The 24,155-nt window shown below is 31.9% G+C and overlaps 1 protein-coding gene across 1 annotated transcript; it reads right to left on the bottom strand.

The window, feature by feature from the left end:
• Positions 1-7,669: 7,669 nt before the first annotated feature.
• Positions 7,670-18,955, bottom strand: LOC114178365 (putative clathrin assembly protein At2g01600). The gene is made up of 15 exons (XM_028064212.2): positions 18,676-18,955; positions 18,509-18,578; positions 18,305-18,402; positions 16,922-17,060; positions 16,675-16,802; positions 10,711-10,803; positions 10,537-10,587; positions 10,041-10,106; positions 9,894-9,959; positions 9,716-9,796; positions 9,548-9,628; positions 9,207-9,377; positions 9,056-9,137; positions 8,832-8,953; positions 7,670-8,287 (listed from the first exon to the last, which is right to left on the bottom strand). Exons 1-15 carry the CDS (start codon positions 18,763-18,765, stop codon positions 7,928-7,930), a joined length of 1,698 nt encoding a protein of 565 aa, XP_027920013.1. The 5' UTR covers positions 18,766-18,955; the 3' UTR covers positions 7,670-7,927.
• Between the last annotated feature and the right edge of the window lie 5,200 nt (positions 18,956-24,155).

The following is a 24,155-nucleotide window of genomic DNA, read 5'->3' as shown; positions in this document are numbered from 1 at the left end:
TTTACCAAAGGAACGCAGATCAGAAAAACAGGGTGGTGCTTGACACTGGAAAAGTGGCGCCTGGCGCCCAACCCCTGTAATTTATGGCCTTCTACTTCCTGGCGGTCCAAAATTGGTGCCCAGCGGTACCAAGTCAGTGACCTGCGCCTAGTGGCAATGTAATGGCGCTTGACACTATATCAGAAACAACAATTTGCCTTTTTTTTGGTTTTTAGGGTGATCTGGACATGTTTTCATAGTTCAAATTGGTACTCTTAATTTAAGATTGATCGTTAAATTTCTTTTATATCATGACAATTTCTACCAATGTGACCTATGACTCAAATTCCAAGTTCTCCTAATTACCACAAGTCAAACAAGTAACTGACTCAAATAATCAAACACAATTTCACCTATCATCATCATACATACAAACAATTCAACCTTAGCAATACAATTTTCTCATTAAAAACCAAAAGCAATCACAACCTGCCATATCAAAGTCACTCACACTAAAACCACTACCTACCACCTGGTTAAAAGCTTGTTTGGCTCTAAGAATTCCATAACCTTTCCTAAGCCACATGGTACTCTATCTACACATAGAAACACCATAGAATGATCGGATCATATTCTCATGATCTTTGATCAACAGAGAACCGTACAAAAGATAACAAAGTCACATGCGACCTTAAAGAGACACATAAAAAGATTATCAAAATTACACAAATGATATTTTAAGTAATGAGATCCATTTATGAAAATTCTATTTATAATCAGGCGTTATATTATTAAAATAATAGGATCTCATTATTTTAAAACACTATCACTCTTAAAATACTATTTTGTAGGTTCTCATAGTAATCCACAATTGAATTGATGATGATTTTTCTCTTACCTAGTGTCTATAATTGACCAAAAGTTAAGGATGAGAGTTGGATAGGACGAGACGAGTTTCATTATCTCAATTTCATTCTTGAAATAAAAATTTATATACACATTTTCATCTCATATCCAACGGATATATAACTTTTGTTCCATCCTCATTTACATTCGAACCCACTTTTTTACTGTTTTAATATCAATTAATCACTTTTTCTAAAAAAATCACAAAAAAATGGTATTATCAAATATTCAATGTCAAAATTTAGAAATAAATGATAATTGTATAAATTTTAAATTAGAGTGTCAAACAAAGGTGAAAGAATTATATAAAATATTTAGCAATTACCCATAAATAAAATTTTAAAAGAACCAAAGCATCCATTCATTTTGAAAACTTTAATGAAATAAAGTTGATAAATTAAAAGATATATTTTAAAAAATAAAAATAAATAAATATTCATGTTTAAAATTATTTAAAATATCTCTTTAATTTCTCTTTTTCTAAATTATAATGAAATCTCCTTTTTAGTACATTAATAAATATCATAAGACAGTACTTAAATGAAATTACACATAGAAAAAATATTAAACTAATAATAATTTGAAGGTTAAAATATATTTTTGGTCCCAATTTTCGTCAAGTTTGTCAAATAAGTCCTAATTTTGGATTTGTGTTCAAATAGGTCCCAATTTTCGTCAATTTTATTCAATTGGGTCCTTTTTTGCTAACACTCATTAACGGTCATGAACAGTGACTGTCACGTGTCACTTCGTGGTTTTTTTATTTTTTTTGATTTTTTTTTTAAATTTTTTTAAAATGTCCACGTATCAACCCAATAACGTGTCCCGTGTCAAAGTCAATGTTTTATATTCAATTTGGTTTTTATATTTGTTATTTTTGTTCAATTTAGTCTTAATTTTTGTTAACATGAACCAATTTGGTCCCTCTCCAAATTGAAACCAAATTTAATTTTTATATTAAAATTCACATTTTTTATTGAATATTTTTATATAATATATTAAAATTCACATCATTATAACTTTGGTATAAAAATTAAATTTGGTCACATATTCGATAGGGACAAAATTGGTCAATTTTAAATAAAATTGGACTAAATTGAACAAAAATAACAAATATAGGGACCAAATTGAATATAGAACATTGACTTTGACATGTGACACGATATTGGGTTGACACATGGACATTTAAAAAATTTAAAAAATATTTAAAAAAATAAAAAAATATTCAAAAAAAATCACAAAGTGACACGTGGCGGTCACTATTCATGGCCATTAATGATTTAAACGGTGTTAGCAAAAAAGGTCTTAATTGAAAAAAAATGACGAAAATTGGTACCTATTTGATCACAAAACCATAATTAGGACTTATTTGACAAAACTTGACAAAAATTGGGACATAAATCTTACATCTTTTCAACTTCACGACAATGACATCAAGTTATTATATTATAGTAAATGAAAAGTCTTTATATAATTGAAGTGGTTCATAAGTTAGAAAATGAAAATAATTGTATAAAAAATCATTAAATATTGAATAAAGTGAAAAATTGTATGGTATTAATCTCTATTGTGTATAAAATACACATAGGGTATTGTATTTATAATAAAGGAAATATGGGCTAAGCTCAAAATATAAATAAACAATAATAACAAAGTAATTGAAGATAAAAGATAAAGATAAGATACATATCTAAGATATCTAATGATCTAATATATTTAACACTCCCTCTTAAGTTTGTGCATCAAATCATATGTATCAAGCTTGTTACAAATATAACCAATTATCGGTCCTCATAAAGATTTAGTGAAAATATCTTGTAACTGATCACTTGAGTTAATGAACTCAATATTGATGTCTCTAGTGCAATCTTCTCTCAAATGAAATGATAATCAATCTTAATGTGTTTGGTCCTTTCATGAAAGACAGGATAAAAACTAATATGAAGAAAAACCTGATTGTCGCATATAAGTGTGATTTGAGTGACATCTCCAAATTGTAACTCTCTAAGCAATTGCTTAAGCCAAACAAGTCCACAAGTGATTGACGTCATGGCTTTATACTCTACTTCTACACTAGATCTTGTCATAACACTTTGTTTCTTATTTTTCTAAGAGATCAAGTTACCACCAATGGAGACACAAAATACCGATGTGGACCTTCTATCGTAAGGAGATCTTGTCCAATCAGCATCTGAGTAACAAACAACTCTTGTATAGTTATTGGAATCATATAACAACCTTTTTCCAAGAGGTTCTTTAATGTACTTCAATATACAAATGACAACATGTCAATGATCTTCACATGGGGAATTAAGAACTTGGCTTACCACACTGACTGCAAAGGAAATATTAGGATGAGTAATTGTAAGATAGTTCAATTTCTTAACTAGTCTTTTATACTGATTGGGATCTTATAGGCTCCCTGATTTGATAGAAGTTTAGAATTAAGATCCATAGGTGTCAATAGATTTTGACTTCATCAACATAAATTCCTCCTAAATATCCAATGCATAGTTCCTTTGAGATATAACAATGCCATCATTGGATTGTTCTATGTCAATACCCAAGAAATATATAACTTTGCCAAGATCTTTGGTCTGAAAATGACCTAACTCAACCTCACAAAATCGGCTTGTAAGGTGAGGTTTACTTCAACTTATATACTCCAAACTGGCTTTATCACTAGTCAATGTGAGACTTCCAACACACCCCCTCACATTGAGGTATATACATCTCGTGCATGGGACTAGACATTAATGGAAGGTCTATAGCGGCACGATAGCGAATGGAACAATATGTCCAACAAACAATAATTTTCTCGATTGTAGTGACACAATAGGCCGAACAAATGACAAATTTTGCTAGGATAGGTTTGGAACCTAGTTTTGATACCATATTGAATATAGTAAAAAAATGCATGGTATTAATCTCCCTTGTGTAGAAAATACACATAGGGCATTATATTTATAATAAAGGAAATATGGGTGAAACCCAAAATACAAATAAAGAATAATAACAAAGTAACTGTAGATCAAAGATAAAGATAAGATACATATCTAAGATATCTAATAATCTAATATATTTAACAAGAATAATATTCCACATGATAAAAAAACAATAAACAAAAATATTAAAAAGAAGTAAAAGTAATCAAATATGTGTCATAGAAAAGAATTGGTACGAAAGAAAAAGTGTATAATTAGATGTATGACAAGATATAGACTACCTAGGAGAAATGAGAAAACTTTTCAGATATTGAATTAGTTGAATTGTTAAAAGATAATGAAAATTGTTTGAACGAAATAAAAAGTTCTGCAAACAAAACAAACATTAAGAATCAAAGAGAATAAAAAAACGTTTTTTTTTGTTTAAATTGTCCACTAAGTGAAGGGTTTACATGATTAACATTTGCAATCAAGGAGTCAAACATCCTCATGTGAAAAAAATTAACAATTAATAAAAATACTAAAAAGAAGTAAAAATAATCAAATATGACACTTAAAAACTATTTAATTCACTAAAATAGATAATACATCGTTTAAACATAACTAAACAAAGCAAAAATGTGTAATCAAGATTGTGACAAGAGAAAAAGTATCGTGGAGATGTGACTGAATTTTGTGAATATAGAACAAACCAAACAATTAGAAGAAAGGAGAAAAAAGTGTGTAACAAAAAGAAAAAAGGTTATGAATATATATATATATATATATATATATATATATATATATATATATATATATTAGTAATTTAAATGGGACAAATATGGGGATAGGGACGGAAAGGATATGTTCATACTCATCCTGTCCTCATACCCAATTAATAAAATCATATATTACTTTTACATATACCTAGTCAATGCGAGTTTCCCGTCAAAATTGGGATAAGTTTGGAGAATACCCACAGAACAAGTCTATTTGTCATCCCTACCAAAGGCTTTATGGTCGAGTTGTAGCTGGATATAGCTTTTTGGTTAGGCCGTAATCGATTGTATTTATCTTTTCAATAATTCATTATTCATTCATTTACATAATTTATCTTGACATGTTTGCCCATATCAACAATCATGTAAAGGGAAACACTCAAGTTGTAGGTGTTCATCTAGGTGATGACAGTATACAACACCCTAGCCTTGAGCTAATGAAGCCGTAAAGGGTACTAGTGTGGTTTCTTTGTGTGGAGACATACAAAGTTTTCTTAATAAAGCAACAACCATAGCTTGCTTGATAACTAATTGAACTCGTGAAATTTCTTATAATGAAGCCAAAATATTAAAGTAAAAGCCTAAATGTAACAAAGTTGAATGTCTTCGGGCACATGCAAAGGAGTGGGCAAAAGAAAAAAACACTATTACCCTTCGACTTCAACAACAAGAACAATGAACTTCAAGGGGAAAATGTTGAACTTGACATATTGAACATAAGTTAGCTTGAGAAGGAGAAAGACTAGAAGAAAAACAAAGAAGCTTTAAAGGATGAAATCACCAACTCTTTAGGACAAGCTTCGACAGAGCAGTGGAGCAAGCTAGAGCTTTACGCCCTAGTTGTGACTTCTCTAATATGGATTTGTGTAAAATAGTTGTTGATGGAAAATTAGTAAAGAAGTAGGATTTTGTACTTGGTGAATTTCTAACTCTCTTTTTTGTGTTGTAAACTCTATTGCCTTTACTCATTTCCTATGTGGAACACTCTAGTATTTATCTTATCTCATTTGATAAAAAAAATGATCCAAACTTATTCATATGGCTAAGATTTGAGTTTTGTTGTTACTTATTCAATCATTTAATGATTAAAAATCCATTGTCAATCTTATGAGAATTATTACTTTAGATATCGTGGACCTTAGTAACATCCAAGGCCAAACTTTAGTTGTGTTGAGGCCATTTTGATGTCAATTGTAGTAACATAAGGGTTAGACTTCAATCAAGCTAAAGTCCATTTTGTCAATGACCCTAATAATGTTTAGGATCAAACTTTAACCAAGTTCAAGTTGTCTTATCGTTGACCGTAATAACATCTAAAGTTGGACTTCAGTCGAACTAAAGTTGTTTTACTTTGTTTTGGTCACATTTTCAATTACATTGATAACATTTAATCTATTCTTTCTTGAATTATAATTGAGCTTCAACTAAAAGCATTGATTAAAATCAAATTTTAAGTCTTGATAAATGTCAAACATTCTAGATAGATAACCCATATTAAACTGTCTAGATGGATGACTCTAATCAGACGATCTAGTTTTTTGAATTACACTAGATGATCTAATGGACTGTTCATGAGCTATGAATTTCGATGATAAGTAACTTATATGTTTAATACATAAATGCTTTATAAACATTCTAACATGTGTTTTGTGCAACCGAAAGATAATTAGTCATATAGCTTCTATAGTTGATACAAGTGATAAACATTCTAATAGACCTATGTACTATACTAGCACTTTGATTTGAAGATATTCTAGTAACTTTGGAAAGGTAAGATTTTGAGCTTAATGAAGAAGTAAATTGTTTTGAAAAATGAAAAGATAAAATGATTCATAACAATTCTAGTGGACTAAATTGTCTTATGTGCGAACAATTGGATCATGAACCACAAAATTGTCTATTGTATGGACCACTAGATTATCTTATACATAGACCCGTAGTTGTCTAATGTATGTACCACTAGATCATCTTATGTGTGGATCATTGTCTCATGTAATGCTCTAAAGGCCCATTTGGTCACTTACCATGTTAAACCTTATGCAACAAAATTTGTTACTTTGGATCGTCTGCCACACCGGATAACACCTTGGAAAAATAGGCACTACTACTATATTAGGTCATTACATGATTGAATATAGGACAAACCTGACCATAGTAATGAGATTCAAAGATACATAAATACAAAATCATAGTAAAAGTCATGGTCTTTCACAATTAAATTTCTCCAAGAACTTCTATAAACATCACCATATTTATACAACTATTGATGCTTTTGACTGTGCTCACAATGTACTATCTAATGACATAATAGATTATATAGTTGTTGATCCTGCTAATATTATAAATGATATTTCTCATGTTGCTACTGATTGTGTTTGTGGTTTTATTAGAGTCTAATAGCCCATTGTCATCTACCTTCTTCATAAAGTCTATCATCCCTAAAGCGTCTACTACTTCTATATTGTCCACCCAATCTAAATTGTCTACTCCACCTATACAGTCTACCCCTCCACAAGCATTTAACCTTCTTATATTTACCTGTCCACTATCATTTGCTAAGCAGCCATCAATGGAGCGCCATCTGAAATATGCTAATTTGGAAGATGAACAGAAGTTTTTAGTCATCTCATCTTTGTTGACATTTCTGAATATCAAGAACAACTATTACTAGAAGTGGCAGAAGACCATAATAAAACAATTGGTTAAACCTTGTCAAACATCCTAGTCCAATTTTGTATATGTATCAAATTTTGTTGGACGAACAAGAGACAGCCTCAACAAAGACTTGATCATTAGCTCTTTGATGTTGTTATGAGAAAACAGACTCTACTAGAGGTTCTCAATGAATTGAAATTGAAATAGATACAAATAAAAAGAGACATACATTTGATGCTCAAATGTTGAATAGAAGTCAGAATCATTGGCATTGGTTAGATATGACAAAAACAAACAACCCCGGAATGATCCAATTTTAGTTCCCTCGCCCTAATTATGAACAAGAAACTTCATTTGCAGCAATTAAATACTTAACAGTACGACACATCTAATAATGCAAACATAGAACAACCACACAGTAGTGGATTATATGAACATGTGTAAAAGTATTCAATTCCAATTACTCGAGTTGGGAAATGTTCAAAGAAAGCGCTCCCACCATTATGTATATCATAAAATGATCAATACATTGTGTTATCTCGATTTTACAAGGCACAACCACCTCCCCTTCCAGAAAACATCTATATCTAGCAACAAATGAGAAACCCATGTTACAATTTGCACAAAACCAACCCAACTTGATTGATTAAATACATCCTCGTATATCCAAATGGGCATGCATTCTTATAACAAGCCTGTGCTTCCAAATGGATTGTTCTGTGGGTGAGAAACAGCATTGGGGGGGAATGCTCCAAATCCTGCATCCCCAAATGGGTTTGCTGGGTTCATCAACATATGCTGCTGCTGCTGTTGTGGCTGTGTCTGAGGTTGAAATGGTTGGTAAGGTCCAAAAGGATTTGCTTGATGTTGTTGCATTGCTGCCATTTGAACAGCAGGCGGGGGAGGGACGCTGCTTGATAAAGCAAATGGATCCTGAACTTCAAATGGATTTGGGGCTGGTGCTCCGTATATTGGTTGTTGAGAAGATCTGTATGCCGCTTCATCGTATAAGCTATTAAGAGTGAGAGAGTCCAATCCACCAGCCTGACATTCAATCATCAAAGTATGACAACACAGCTCAATTATACATCTCATCATTCACTATGGACCATCTACACTGATGTTCCCTACCCTATTGGTGTCAGAAAAAAGCCTATGTTCACAGATCAAACGTCTCAAGATACAAGATTGATACCCTTAGTTCCTTCTTGTAACGCATACGTTCAAACACTGAATTAACACCAAATCTTATGCATCACCAATTTATGTAATATATATTTATGATTGTGTCATCAAATAATTTATTGAACAATGTAATTTTCATTGGTTAATCGGTTGAATATTCATGCTAAATATTACAAGTGTTATGGTTAGAAATCACATAATACATTGATATTGGGAGCCAATAAATAGAGTGGAAACTAAATTTTTTATTGATATGAAAGTTCCTTTGTGATCTAAATTTTACTTGATGTCTGCTTATAATCCAACTCCGAATTTTTTACGTAGCTTTCAATTGAGAAACTTTTCACAAAGATATCAATGAATATTTATATTAACAATCTAGAAAGGTCACGTGAAGACCTACCAATTGTCTCTCATTGGCTGCAGAAATATCGGTACTTGGAGTGCTGACCAGGGCAAGCTCCCATCCAGTAGGATCAAAATCTTTTGTTTGAGCAGCAGTTGAGTTAAAAGCTGATGGGGTGCCTATGAGCACAAAACAGTCACATTTCATAGGATGAAGAAAACAATCCACTAAATGTTGCTAAGCAGCAGAGCCTTTGAGAAGAAGATACAAACAAAACTCACCAGTTTCAGTGGGGACTATGGCTAGGGCAAGAGCATTTCTTTCCTCTATGAGGGATGCATCAGGTGCAGTGTCATTCAGTCCCTGCAACAAGGACACAATAAGGAAAATAAATCGTAAAAAGCCATATACCTTTAGGATCCAAAAGCCTACCAGCAGGTCTCCAGTTTCAAAATTGTTATGAGAAGGTGGTGGAGGAGGAGGTGCAGGTTCAGAATCAGAGACAACATTATTGTCAACCGGAACTGGTGGGGGCTCCTGTTCTTCAACAGATGGTTTGGTATCTTCAATTGCAAGAACTTCTGGTCTGTAAGTCAATTGTAGCTGTTGATACAACAGAATTAATTAGTGGCTAGAACTAGAATGTAAAAGAAACATGGAAAAATATACATTGTTGTCCAACAAAAATTCAGTTTAACACAATCAAAACAAAACCAATTTATAAAGGAAATGTGACACCTACGCTCTGCATAAATTAAATAAACAATACTAACCAATGGTTCACTTGGAACTGTAACCACTCGTGGTGCCTCCTTAATGTACTCTTCCATGGTTGTAAGAAAAGATTGTGGAGGCTAAAGAATCAACAATGCAAACAATCATAAGTCCATATAAAAAATGAACAGGAAAAGCTATATAAATCACAGTATGAGATTTCATACTTCTCTTAAGGCAGGAAACTGAAAATTCCTAGCAAGTTCCAACCCTTTGCAAACATCATAGAAATCAGATAGACTTGCTGCCTGCAACAATTTGGGCGTTTTAATACAAGCACCACATCATGAAAGTAAAATGAAAAAGCAAAGTATTTAAAAAGCAATACAAGAAGCAAAATATCACCTGTTGACCTGCACGTTTGTAAGCTTCAAGGGCTTTGATAGCTTCGTGTCTGGGCATCTCAAAAAACTACAAGGAAATTATTATTTTTCAGTAGATAAGTTATTTAAATTTGATACTCATTGCATAAATAAGGATAAGCAAATTTACCTTATCAACAAGATTGATAATGCCATCATTAATAGCACAATAAATCTTAAAGCTCTCTTTCAGTACCTAGAATGAACAAAAGCAAGATCAATATCAAGTTGGTCATCAGTTAAATCAGCCCCAAATTAACAGCTATTTTTCCTAACGACGAATCATTTAAAATAATCACAAATTGTCACCATGCTGTCGTTCCTTTCCTAAACAGACTTTAATATGGAAACAATTGAATTGAAATCAGTTCCAACTATCAACAACGTAATATTTATGATAGTCTCGGTCCCGATCATACTTCAAATACTAATCCCAACATTCACATTTCAAATGTTAAATCCATATAAACAGAAATCAAAGAAAAAAAAAATCAATAAGCTCAAGATCAATATGCTGAGAAAAAACTAATGTAACATTCTGATACGTTTATATATTTTATCTGTAAATGCTAAATCCCTGGCTCAAAACAAAAAAGAAATTTAGATAGAGACAAAAATGCATATACCAGAGCCAAAGCATATTGTATCACATAATTGCTAACAGCTGCTCCTTCTGGCTGCAAAATCAAGAACATGATCACATTGTTTTATCAGAAAAAAGCACCATTATATAAATCAATAAAACAAATTGATATAAAATGGTCAACTTAAAAAAATAATAAATAGATAGACAGTTTTACCCGGCAACCAACAAGGCGATGCAGCAGCTGCTGCAAAGCAGGCAACTGCTCCAATAGCTCCTCACTATCCAAATCCCTGGTCTTGCTGTGCCCCTGCTTGAAAGAACAGATAAACACGAAGATCTTCAAAAACAAACACAATATAAAAAATATCCAATAAATCCATACTAAACATATTTAGAAGTTTTTAACGTCAATCAGCATGTAAGACAATTTAAATAACAATGTGCACAATTCAAATAACGTAAATAAAAGTATTTTAGTGAATTTCTTCCACCCTAATGAATTAACTTATTTACAAAGAAAACTAAAAGCTATACATACTGTTTCAAAATTTCTAAACAAACTTCAATTATCCATGAAGCACCAACCACAACACCGATAAAGGAACATAAGATTCCACAACTCCACGTGTGTGTGTGTGTGTGTATGCGGGCGTACACGTATTTTGACTATTGAATTAAGATTATATATCACCTTTTAAACGTAAAGTTGTTTACAGTTTTCAGATGATAATAATCCTCACACAGAATATGAAGAGGAAAACAGGAGTCATTTTTTACAATGCATGCTTTACAAAATAATTTCAACATAAAATGTGTTAGATATATTATGGATCCATTTCGTATATGGGTTTGGCATCATCCCTGCATAATGCTTTGTATGATATATTTATAAATGTTTCTCAGTTGTGCATATACACTCAAGGGATTTCTTTCTACATTTGTATGATATATGTATAAATGTTTCTCAGTTGGGCATATACACACAAGGGGATTTCTCTCTACATGATATCAAAGTGATGGTTTCTGCCTCTTGTGAGCTTATTTGGCTCAAAAGTTGCTTAAAGAACTAAGATTTGGGAAATTACATGATGACCATCATTTGTGATAACCAAGTTGCTCTTCATATTGCCCCAAATTCAGTATATCACTAGAGTACCAAACATATCCAGATTGATTGCTAATTCATCTAAGAAAAGATTTTAGCAAGAGATATTACCACTCATTTTGTTAATTCTAATGATTAGCTGGCAAATATCTTCACCAAACCATTGTTGAGCCCACATATGTAACATGCTTGGTGCATATGATTTATGCATGCTTCAACGTGAGGAAGAGTTTAGATATATTTTGTATATGGGCTTGGACCCACCCTATGTAATGCTTTATATGATATATGTATATGTTCCTCATTTGTGCATATACACACAAGGGGGTTTTATCATATGAATGCGTACACATATCCCTTAAAAGAACTACTTAAGTCCTATAATAACTAGTCAAACAAAAAGTTGCTAAGAGAGATCATTTTAAAATAAATCTTATTGTTTGTTTATAATATAATATAAATTGAATTTTTTAATTATTTTATAGTGTCCGAGAGGTGCCTGGCCAAAAATAGGTGTCAGCTTGATATCTTAGCCAATGGCCTAGCTATGTCAGACACAAGAAAAATATTTTTTTTCATTTAGAGACAACTGTGTCAGTGTCTGAGAAGTGTTGGCCACACAACACGCACTTGATTTGCCATGCCAGTGCTTTCTAATGATTAGTCCTTAATATAGGTAACTAGGTAATTAGGTAATTTGCAATGTACAGTGCTCCCTTATGGCACGGAAGTCACAAATTCAAATCCTGGAAATAGCCTTTCTGCTTGCAAGGATAAGGCTTCATATGTCTACCCACCTAAAACCCGCCTAGATCTGCTGCCATGCACTGTCCTTTGACAACAATGATCACCATGACAGGAGAAGGAATCCAATAGAATCATTTTGGTTTGCTGGGATCCAAATCCAAATTTTCTATGGTTTCACAAATAATTGGATTAAATTTCTAAAGATCCCCCCACAGATCTCTAATTCTAATAGGCAAATATTAAAGGACCCAACTAGAAATTTTCATACTATGAAAACCGATTGCCAACTTTTAAATTGCAAGGACTAACTTGAAAATCAAAAGATGCCAGAGGAACCTACAATATAAATTGACCTGCTAAAATATTTCAGTATAATTGAAAGATCAACCGTAATAGAAGCCAAACATAGTTAGGTACACAACACAGCATTTTAGATAAGTAGCGAGTCTTATCAGACTAGGAGGGGTAGCCTACTTTTGGATGAAAGAAAAACGTCGAGAACAATAAGAAGCAAGGGAGAACAAAGACTTAGAATGCACCATTGCAGTTCAATCTTTTTCCATGTCTGGTATAGCAAACGTAACTCTTAAGTTTGGAATGAAAATACACCCTAAACATACAAAGCATATATACATACAAAGGGCCGATTCCCCCCAAGGTAAAAGATACCCTATAATTTTCTATGAACCCAAAATAGATCATGCACATAGATAGTTAGGTACACATTAGCACTATCTTTGTCACCGACACACTGATCACTCCAATGTATCTGTGTCGAAGATGTATCTGACACAAATACATCTACAAATATGCATTTGAACCATTTCAGTAACTAAAAAATGCAGATAAGATATCATGCACAATATGAATATCAGCCAAGGCACAATACGCATATCAGCCAATATGCGTAACAGTTTTACAATAATAATTGATAGTAACGCATAATAACTTTAAAATGCACAATTCACATGACAGTTTTAAAATGCCCAATACTTATAACAACTTTAAAATCAGAATAGATAGTTGTGGTTTTGAGGAATATATTTTCTTTATTTTTTGAAATTGAGAGAATATAATATAGTGGGTAGATAGCCAGAGATACAATAACAACCTTAAAGACATTCTTATATACGTGAAACTTTACTTTCAGTTTTCTATTCAAGCCGTACAGCAAGTGAAAATCATTTGATGCCATGTGCAGCCATGAAAACTACTTGAAGCAAATATCAAATTGTTTATTCTTCTGAAACCTATTTGAAGCAGTGCAAGATGGAAAACTATTTGATGCGGATTGGTGCTTGTATTCAAATTTTTATTCTTGTTACAAGGGAGAGCTTGACACAATCCTAAGGTATTTTTCTTTCCTTTATAGACTAATTCTTTCATGTTCTTTCCTACTACTTTTCTATTATTTATTTTATTTATTTTTAAACAAACAATATTTTATTTACGATGACTAGGTGAGTAAAGAAAACAGCAACAACAATCCAATTTATTCTAGTTCTAACTCAAAAATTCTAAGTTCCTTAAAAATATGTTCAACTTGTTTATACTCCTTTATGGGCTTATATTAGTTTATTAGACAGTCAAATAGAAGGAGGGGAAAACAAGAGACGGCCTTGTAATATTTGACAAAAACCTTTTGAAGTTATCACTCTAGAGTAAAGGCCTATTGATTGAAAATTTATGAGACTGGAATTGGTGTGTGATGACATTCCAATGATGAATATTTGATAGAATTGATTGTTGAATTGGCTAAAAATAGAGTGAAACTCGAACATGTTCCCCTTATCCACTAAAGATAGACACAAAAACTTCATTAAAAAAGAAGGAAGAGTGGCCCTCTAGAAAGGGCATTTGACTTCTAAGATAGAGAAAATCTCAAAGCTCTCGCAGCTAGATGTTCTATTCTCCTAGGTTAGCTTGTAACCTTGCAAGAAACCCCTATTATGTAATCTCTGATGGATGAACAAATTCCCAAGACCTTTAATTAATTTTATGGCCACTAGTGAGGGGGTTTCCATTTTTTCAAAAGTTCTTGATGCTTCTATTTAAATAAAAATAAGCATTACATTTATTTCCTAAGTTCTTTTGGACACCTTTGTTGCGTACACATATATGTAGCAAAGTATATTGAATGAAATAATGTCGTTTATGGTGAATCAAGCTGGAGCTGTCTGGATTACAGAAATGACTAATGATAATTCTTTTATTAGGAACTTTATCACAAACCACTCCACTAGATTGGCTATTTTAACCATTTGAATTTGCTTGTTGCAGATACACATTTTGCATCTCTTATAGTGATGATGAGACGATTTAATTTTTTGATACATTCTTTGCAATTCATGGTTATTAGCAAACAAAAGACTTCTTATAGAGAGGACGATATGGACAAGGCCCAAGCTCTTAAAAACTTAAACAAAATTGCATATAATTTTAGCTTTGAATGAGCCCAGCCTATATATGACATGCCTAAAGTTTGTGATACAAATACCCCCCCGCTTCATTTGGTCTATGAGATGTGGGAAATACGATACAAAAAAGTGAAGACATGTATATAGGAAAGAAGAAAAAGAAGAAAATGATACATCAACATTTTATGAAGTCTATAATGTACTCATAGGACTAAAAGTTGCACCCCTCTCAATTGCATGGCTCACTCCTTGAATCCTAGCCAAATTTATCCTACTAATACTCATCTTTTTAATACTTTATAAGTAAATAATTGGAAAGTTACTAATTTTTATGATATTATTTTTTTCTAAATTTATATTTATTGGTACTGTAGTGAAGAATGGCATCAAGAGACTTCAAATACGATCCCCAACATGAGGAGGAAGAGAATTCTAGGGAGAGGAAAAAGTATCTGAAAATATTTTTCATAACTAATTAGAGGATAGAAAAGAGGTCGCACTTGAATATGCTGACTTCTCATCAAAATCAAAGAATTTAATTCTTTGAACATAGGTGGATATTGTATATCCTAAATCTTGGTGGGTGATGCATGGTTCTTCTACACCTCTCCTTCAAAAGCTAGCATTGAAGCTCATTGTGGAACCTTGCTCATCATCTTGTGGCGAAAAAAATTGGAGTACCTATTCATTCATTCACTCAATAAAAAACAAGTTGACTCCCAAAGGAATAGAAAACTAGGTTTATGTGCATACTAATTTGTGACTTTTGGCTAGAAGAGAAGAATATAACAAGGGGAACACTAAGAAGTGGGACATTAGTGGAGATGTATGGAATGACATTTATGATTTTAGAAACCTTAGAGTAGCAGCATTATCTAGATATGGACAATGATGCTCAAGGAGGGGATGAAATTGATATTATTCCTATTTCTAGGCAATAGACAATTAGTTAGTAGTGATTTACAATTTCTATTTTATATTTAGCAATGTTTAAAACTATAAGTGTCACTTCTAGATCATATATACATTTGAGCTTAGTATATTTAGTAATGATTTTCAATTTTAGTATGGTTTTAAAAAAAAAATACAATATGATTTACTTTATTTTGTTAATTATATATATATATATATATATATATATATATATGCATGAATACACACTTCAACTATATCTAAACATATCATATCCTATATTTTTCAAGATGTTGCAAATCGCCATATCAGTGCTATCCGATACTCATATTGTATTTGGAAATAAAGAAAAGAAAGAGTTATCTTACTTGAAAGGAATAATTTATTGTTTTGTTAATTCCACTGAAACAGTACATCAACTTCTCTATGTATAGAGATCTCAAACCTTAAAATAATAATTACAAGAGATCTCTAAGAATCCTCTAAAAGCTTCTAATAACTTCTAGTAATACATTTAATATATTACCAACAACTTTTAATATTGCATTTAATATTCAATTAACAACAATCTTATTGCTTGACTGAAAAATGAACAGAACAAGCAGAAAAATCTCTCCTCCAATGGTTTCGCCTTACAACCACAGTTTTGTTTACCCAACCTTAACATATTTTAACACTCCCTTCTACCCTCTTTCTATTTAAGCTGAATCCCTGTCCCTCCAAGATCCAACCTCTCATTATGATACTTAGATACCTCTAAAACATGCGTGAAATACACACACACACACACACACACAAAGGACTTCTTTCTTGCCAAAAATATGCAGTTTCCAGATAAACATTTGCAAGGGTAACAGATACACCAAATGTTAAAACCAAGAATCCACAACTGTCACATAACGCAGAACAAGTTGGCTACTATTTCTAAACTAGACCAGAAAAAGCTATATACTACCAGTTATCCCAAAAGAGTATGATAGATGTTTATTGATATTACCTTCTCCTGCCCTTGGGCAGGTTTGGGTAGACGCTCAGCTTCAATATCATACTTCAGAATCCGAAAACATTCAAGTCTTTCTTCTAAAAATAGTGCATAAGTACGTACCCAGGCAGAGCAATCCCAAGCTGCAAGCAAATAAAATCATACAAGCAAAAGATTATATAGTGCAGTTAGAAACTTAACTTAAGTCCATATGAAAGTTAAAGAACAAAATATAAAGATGATGTGGTAAGAAAAAATTAACCAATTGGGCTAGAGTCATCCTTGAAATTTGAAAGCTGGAGAATCCGTCCTCTCTGTGAAAAATTCAGAAGTTCTTCTCTAAAAGTAGGATCACCCTCCCTTAATAACCTATGGATGACTATTAGTGTTTTCAATGCCACCTGTGAACAAGACAGAGGTAAGTGAAACATAACCTTTCCTACATCTACATCTACATCTATATATACTTACGTATGCATTATACAATAATAATGAGAAACTGTGTTAAAAATACAGAACACAGAAAACATACTTTATGCTCAAAATTGACATTGCTTAGCCTAGGCATAAATTGAGTAAATATTAGACGCTCAATTGATAAATCAATAATGAAAACATCTAAAGCAAAATAACTAAACCTTGTTGGTTGTATTTTAGAACTTCCAATGCATTACATGTACAAGAATTTCCCATGTTTTTAACAAATAACTGAAAAAAAAAATGAGAAAAAATAATGGTCTTTTGTTTGATGGAATACTATTCTCTCCCAAACAGCTATAGAAATTAACTACTAAGGGGGTAAAAAATTGTTTTCAACATTCCCATCACAGAAGTTTAACAAGATGAACAAAATGAAAATAAGGTGGCATTTACTTAGTTATTAGTGAAAACTTATCAACTGAAAATGAAAACTAAAAAAGAAAAAACAAAGAAATTCTGACCCTCGGATCACTGCTTGCTTGATCCTTCAATGACATGTAAGAAATGCAGACACTGACAGACAACCTCACACAATGATGGGAAATAGTGATACAATTTCTTGGCACACAATAATAAACTTATAAGAGAAACCTATCTAAACCAGTGCATAGCAAATTTAACAAAACGTAAGCAAAATGCAGTTGTAGCAGTAATAAGAAAAATAATAAGAACTGGAATCATCAAACAATTAGATCCACAAACACATCTTCAAGCAAAACGGATTTGAATTCAATCATTCATAAAAAATATATATATATTTCAGTATATGGCATCATGTAGGCCACATGCCACAAGTCATCATCGAAATTCAGAAATAGCACAAATCCAACACCAGACCATTAGAGTGCGGGATCAAATACGTATTAGGTTCACATTCATGCAATTTCACATCATGAATCCTAATAAGAATTTGACAGCGATGAACTACTTCCAAATTTTGTATCACATCTTCTGACACCAATCTCTATTTTCTCTTTTCCTACCAAGAGGAATAGAAAAACCAAGAAATGTCGCAAGCCTAACAACATCAATCCATACAGTAAATAAACAATCCAAGCACAAGAAAGTACATGTAAACCATTCATCGAAAACTCAAACAAAATCAAATTGTACACCAATCAAGCGATCACATAAACTATGTCAACATCATTATCATCAATCCTACCGTCCAATTGCGCGTCTTTGCCAACCGCCGGGAAAGGGCGTGAATACAGTAAGCCACATCAGCCCTAGGTCGAACAGCAGACGTGGCCAACAGAATCTCTACAACAAACCCGTAAAAAGATTCAACTTCATGAACATCTTCTCTCCATACCAAACCAAAAAGAAGATCAAATAAATTCGGATCTGAGACCCACAAATCACTCACTTCTCAGGTGCCTCTCTTTGGGGGGACACTCGACGTGGTTCGTAGCTTTGACTATGGCAACATCCAAATCCTAAAATTGGGAACGAAAATCAAACATGCACCCCCAAATAGGCAAAATTGATAGGAAAAAAGCAAAGAAAGATCCTATCTTTGGAAAGATGGATTACCGCGTAATCGCTATTGACATGGGCAAGACCCACTTTGGTGCTGTCCTTGATCGCACCGTAGGCTCTCCTCCAAGACTGAAGCGTACCCATCTCCGATCTCTCGAGTTTCTCTCTCTAACGCGTGGTGGGTGTCGATCAAGAGAGAGAAAGTAACGAACTTCGATCGGAGAAAGCCCGTAAGACTCAGCGCAAGTGAAGAATCAAATCCAGTTCCGACAACCTTGGCTTTTTGCGGCCCCTCTTTCGCTGTGAATCATCATCGGTTTTTTTTTTCTTTTTCTTTTTTAATAACTTTCTTTTTCTTATAGTTATTATTTTATTTTATTTTATGATGACGATGATGATATGGTATTATTAGCAAGGGTCGGTGTCTGCAATAATTGGTATTTAGTTAATGTTAACTATTTGCAATGAAGGGCATTGAATATGTATATGTGTGTGTTATGAAACTAAATTTTGGTTAATGAAAGGGGCAGAAGTAAATTTGTGGTTGGCCTCACTCCACAATCACAACTGAAGTGCTAATTAAGGAATGCCTGTCTCCAACTCCAATTATTCAGAAACTATCATTATTTTCTTTTAAATTGTGGGATTTTATTAAATTTTAAAAGAGTTAAATGTTGCATTTTTAAAAAATGAAAGGATTTGATTCAACTTTTATTAGAAGAGAGACTAAATCAAATTAACAAATAAATAAATAATAGCACTCAAGAGGTAATAAAGTCCAACTTTTCAAATTAGTTTTGACTATTCAAAGTTTATGAATCTTCATTGAAAATAAAATGTTCCATTTTATATTTAATTTTGTTAAAAATTATATTTTAAAAATTAATGTAACAAAATATAATACATGAATAGAAAAAACAAAAAGCATTATCAAGTTCAAGTTTTACAAATGAAAAAGATATATTACTGAGGAAAGATTCTGGTAAAAAAACCTCTCGATTTTAGTTTTTCGAGAAATTAACGATGATAATTTAGGTTTCTATGATATCATAAAAAAATAAAAAAATAATGAAATGTGAATTCGGTAGTTTTAATGCATATGATACAGTTATAAAAACCGCATATTATAATATCATCACAAACTTTAAAGTTCACATTCATTGGGATGCGGACAAGGGATCAGACTGACTTGACAATTCAAATAAGATACAAAGTTTGACAGCCATCAATAAACACAAAGCTAAATCAAAGAATTTCAGAATTTCATAATTTTGAGAAAATTATATCTAATTTTAATTATTTTATTTGTTATGTGTAAAACATAATTTTAATTGTTTTACTATTTTGATGAAGATTATTTCAATTATTCATAAATAAAAATTATTTTAATATTGAATATAGTTTATAAGTAAATCATCATTTAATAATATCATTTTCTTTATTTTTCTATCAAAACTCATAATATTTTTAAATTGATGTTGACATAAAAATTTAATGTTATTAATAGTATTTTTTATATTTTTTTCAATTAATGTCACTTAAAAAGTTCTCTTTAACTCATCTAAAAGAATTTGAGTTAAAGTTTGGTTGAAAGTTTCCTGATTTGATAATAGGAAAACATTTAACCAACTTCTTTAGAAAAAAATAATAATAGTGGGATTAATAGAAAAACAATTTGCAATCACATTTATTCAAATATTACCATAGAATATGTTAATTAAGAAATATTGTTCAAATCAGTTAAAAATATTATCATTGCTTTAAAAAATTTGATTAAAGTTGATCGAGAAACAACCTTAGTTTACATGTTTGAAAAAGAGAGAAAAACATGAGAAGAATATGAATTTGTATTTTAATTCTCTTTTAAAAAAATTTGCAAAAATATTGTATGATGTAATCTTAGGGCTTAATGGGTTTACTTTCTTAAAGTACTCAAACATGTATTTTCATAATAACTCTCATTCCCAAATTAATACAAATAATAACAAATAAACTACAATGTAAAAATATAAGGAGAAAAAAAATACAAATGTGTTTATATTATTCGTCTAATCACTCGGACTATGTTATATTCTCATATTGAATTTTATTAAACAAACAAATATTGTGAAGTATAAGGTGGGTATCCTTTGAATTTATAATCATTTCTAACTAGCTGTTTAATTAATTTTTAGGCTTGTAGTTACTTTTGACTAACTCCTCTAGTATTATTTTGACTCTCAATCACTCTTAATTAATCTCATTCGAGTATTCTTTTAACAACTCACTTTGGACCTAACTTAAGTATTCTTTCGATAAATCACTCCTAGTTCAATCAAGTATTTGTTTACAAGTCACTCCTTACTAAAGGTGTCATTTAGGTCCATGACCCATGGGTTGACCCTGGACCTCTCTAAAACTAAACCTCATTTTTTTAGCACATTCAATAAGACACCTTTCTAAATCCCGAACCCTAAAAGCCTCAGTGAAGGGGGTTGGGACAGGGTTAGGGTGGGGTTGGCCTCCTAATACTTACTTTACCTCAGTTTTTCACTTTTTTAAGAACTTTTTATTATGAATGCTTTGTTCAAACCTCAAGTTTCTCTGTCTATCTGAAACTCCTTCATCTTCTTAGTGTTGGTGGTCTCGGTCCTTTGAGGTTCTCATTCTTCCACGACGGAACCAAGTTTCTTTGTTTTCTCTCTTCATCGAACGTGAATGGGCTCACCTCCTTCATCATCTTCGAGGGCACTCACAATTCACAAGTGGTACAGACTCCCTTCAATTGTGTTGCTTCGTTTTCTTTTTCAGCTCATTAGAGTGATGATAAATGTTATTTGGTGTTGTAGATTCTCCTTTTGCTTCTGCAATTGAAAGGGTACAAGGGTTGTGCTTCATCCAAGTAGGCCAATTACTATTGCTTTAACAATTAACAGTTAAAAAATTGTAAAACCCATATTCTATCTCTATCTTTTTATTGCCCGTTATCGTGGAGATGATCCTTTCTCATTGGTTTCAATTTTCTCACCACATTATTGTTATCAAAATTTTCTTTTCTTGTCTTCATTATTAAATTTCCATGAATGAAAAATAATATATCTAGAAATTAGGTGTGAGTGAAAGAAACACTTAGTTGACACCATTATCGCAACATAAGCTTCCTTCATAGCTTTTCCACGAAACAAAGATATATGGATATATAGCAAGAGAAAAAAGTGTGCTTGTGCTTAGTGTTGTATTTTTTTTCTTGGAAAAGAAAAAGGTTTTGACATGACATTGAGCTTTTTGGAAAAATCTAAGCCAATTTGAATTTGTCATGTTGGAAAAGGGAAATGCTTTTCTCTTTCGAAGCCCAAATGCGAGATTTAATAATTGAAGTCTTTTCATAGAGCTTCAAATCTGCAAATTTTTTATTATTCCTTTCTCTTAGCACTTCTTTGAGCCTCCCTAATAATTTTTGGTGTTTTAGGCTCACTAGGGTGTTTCCTTTTCTATGTTCTTATTGTAGACTTCACATTGGTTGTTATAGATTGCAAGACTAGTTATCTCAACTTGTGTCAACATTCTCTTCATTACTCTATAAGCTACTCTAGTTGTGGTAACAATTAGATTAATATAGTAAACTAGGCACACAAAATTCAAAATTGTCACTTTCCCCCCCTAAATTGTATTCTTCATTTTATATGACTTAAATTAATGTTTCATAAAGTTATATAGAAGGAAGACCCATTAAAAATATTGTTCATTTAACTATGCAGTTGTGTAATAGCTTCTAAATATGTCAATGACCAAACTTCTACAGATGCAAGTCATTCAGGAAATGTTGCCAATGTATATGGAGCTTTTAGCAATGCAATACAGGAAATAATTAAAGAGAGTAATGGTGCAATCACAAACCACAAACTTGTTCAGAGGGCACGAGAAGAGCTCAAGAGGACAAGTTTCACTCAAAAACCATGTTGATGCTCCTATTGTGTGTTGATTTGTGTTTTTCTGATGTAGAGAATGAGAGAATAATGTGTTATTTACTTGTTTATAGACTGCTTGTGTATTGTTGTGTATGTTAGGACTATGTTTTGATTGTGCATTCTTTTTTATGGAATCATGATGCTAGAAAGAACCTGATTTTGATTTGGGTAAGAATGAAGGGAGTTGTTAGTGGTGGTGACAACGTTTGGCTACTTTTAGGGTCTATGTTTTGAAGGTGTTGTTTGTAGTTTTTATTAGTGTCGGGGAGAAAAACTAGCCTAAATATGAGTGGCATTTTTCTGTTCAGAAATCTAATGGTCTTTTATGCACTCAAGAACCATCAAAGTGACAAGATGATTTTTAATAATTATACTAATTAAATAATTTTCATACTTAATTATTGACATATTTTTATTATATTGCCAACTATAATATATGTAGTGTAAAAAAATAAATAAAATATGCAGCGTAAAAATATTATTTTAGCATTGAGTAATAAACTTAAATAATATGAGTTTATCTTGATTTTATTTAAAAAGGAAGCCACATGGGTTGACCTTGACCTATATGACTTTTATGGATATTTTGACCTTGACGACTTTTTGAATGGGGCCTTTTTTATCTTATGAACTTTTTTTAGCCCTAACCCATGTGAGCCAAGGCCAAATCTTGTACAATGGGCCAAATTGACAAGTCTACTCCTAACTCAATCAAGTATTATTTCTACAAATTACTCCTAACTCACGTCAGTATTCTTTTTACATGTCACTTATGGCTTAACTAAATATTCTTTCCACAAGTCACTTATGGCTTAACTAAGTATTATTTCTACAACCCACGGTTGGCTTAACCAAGTATTCTTTCCTCATGTCACTTTTTGCTTAATCGAGTATTCTTTCAACAAGTCACACGTACCTCGAACCAAGTATTCTTTAAACAAGTTGCTCTTGGCTCAACATGAATATTCTTTAAACAATAAGTCACTCCTAACAAATAAATGCCTTTGCGATCAACAAATTATGATATATGTTCACTAGATAAAGGTAATGTCTTTCAATGTATACAAGGTTTAAGCTCTCTTTACTAATTTGCTAGAAAACACAAGTAGTGTTCTATATGAAAATTTTAAGGATGCAGAAAATTGACTAGTATTATGGCACTATGCAACATGGCATCTCTCTTTCTTCTTCTTGAATTGTTTTATATATAATATGAAGTAAATAGTCTTTGCCAATATGTTCTAGTTTAATGTTATTCTTGCACCTGATCAACTTGATTGTGAAGGATTCATTAAATGCTCTTCATGCATAATTAAATGCTTATTCATTCTTTTATGTAACCTCCTAGTAGTTAAATGTATGTACTTATCTCTTCTTAGACAATGTGTCTTTACTTGAGTATGTCTAAAGTGTAAAGTAGTACAAAATAGACAGCCCTTCCAAAGTTGACAATGTTAACGTCAGGGAATTGTTGAAGAAAAGTAGTTTTAGGTATTTATCCAAAGGGTCATGTGATATTACTTTTGCTATGAAAAAAGATATTCTTTGTATACGAAAGTAACAAACATCTCCTACAACAAAGAATAA

Source organism: Vigna unguiculata, chromosome 3 (genome assembly GCF_037176805.1).
Source record: "Vigna unguiculata cultivar grain cowpea cultivar isolate G323 ecotype 2 chromosome 3, ASM3717680v1, whole genome shotgun sequence".
Taxonomy (NCBI): Eukaryota; Viridiplantae; Streptophyta; class Magnoliopsida; order Fabales; family Fabaceae; genus Vigna; species Vigna unguiculata.
This window is presented reverse-complemented; position numbering and strand designations above follow the sequence as displayed.

Bases quoted from the DNA above. Each gene is read 5' to 3' on its own strand.
- LOC114178365 (XM_028064212.2), bottom strand. From the start codon at position 18,765: ATGGGTACGCTTCAGTCTTGGAGGAGAGCCTACGGTGCGATCAAGGAC. The intron at 9,378-9,547 runs GTTAGTATTGTT...TTGTATCAACAG, and splicing joins CAGTTCCAAGTGAACCATTG to CTACAATTGACTTACAGACC. The intron at 8,288-8,831 runs GTAGGTCTTCAC...ATTGAATGTCAG, and splicing joins CAGCCAATGAGAGACAATTG to GCTGGTGGATTGGACTCTCT.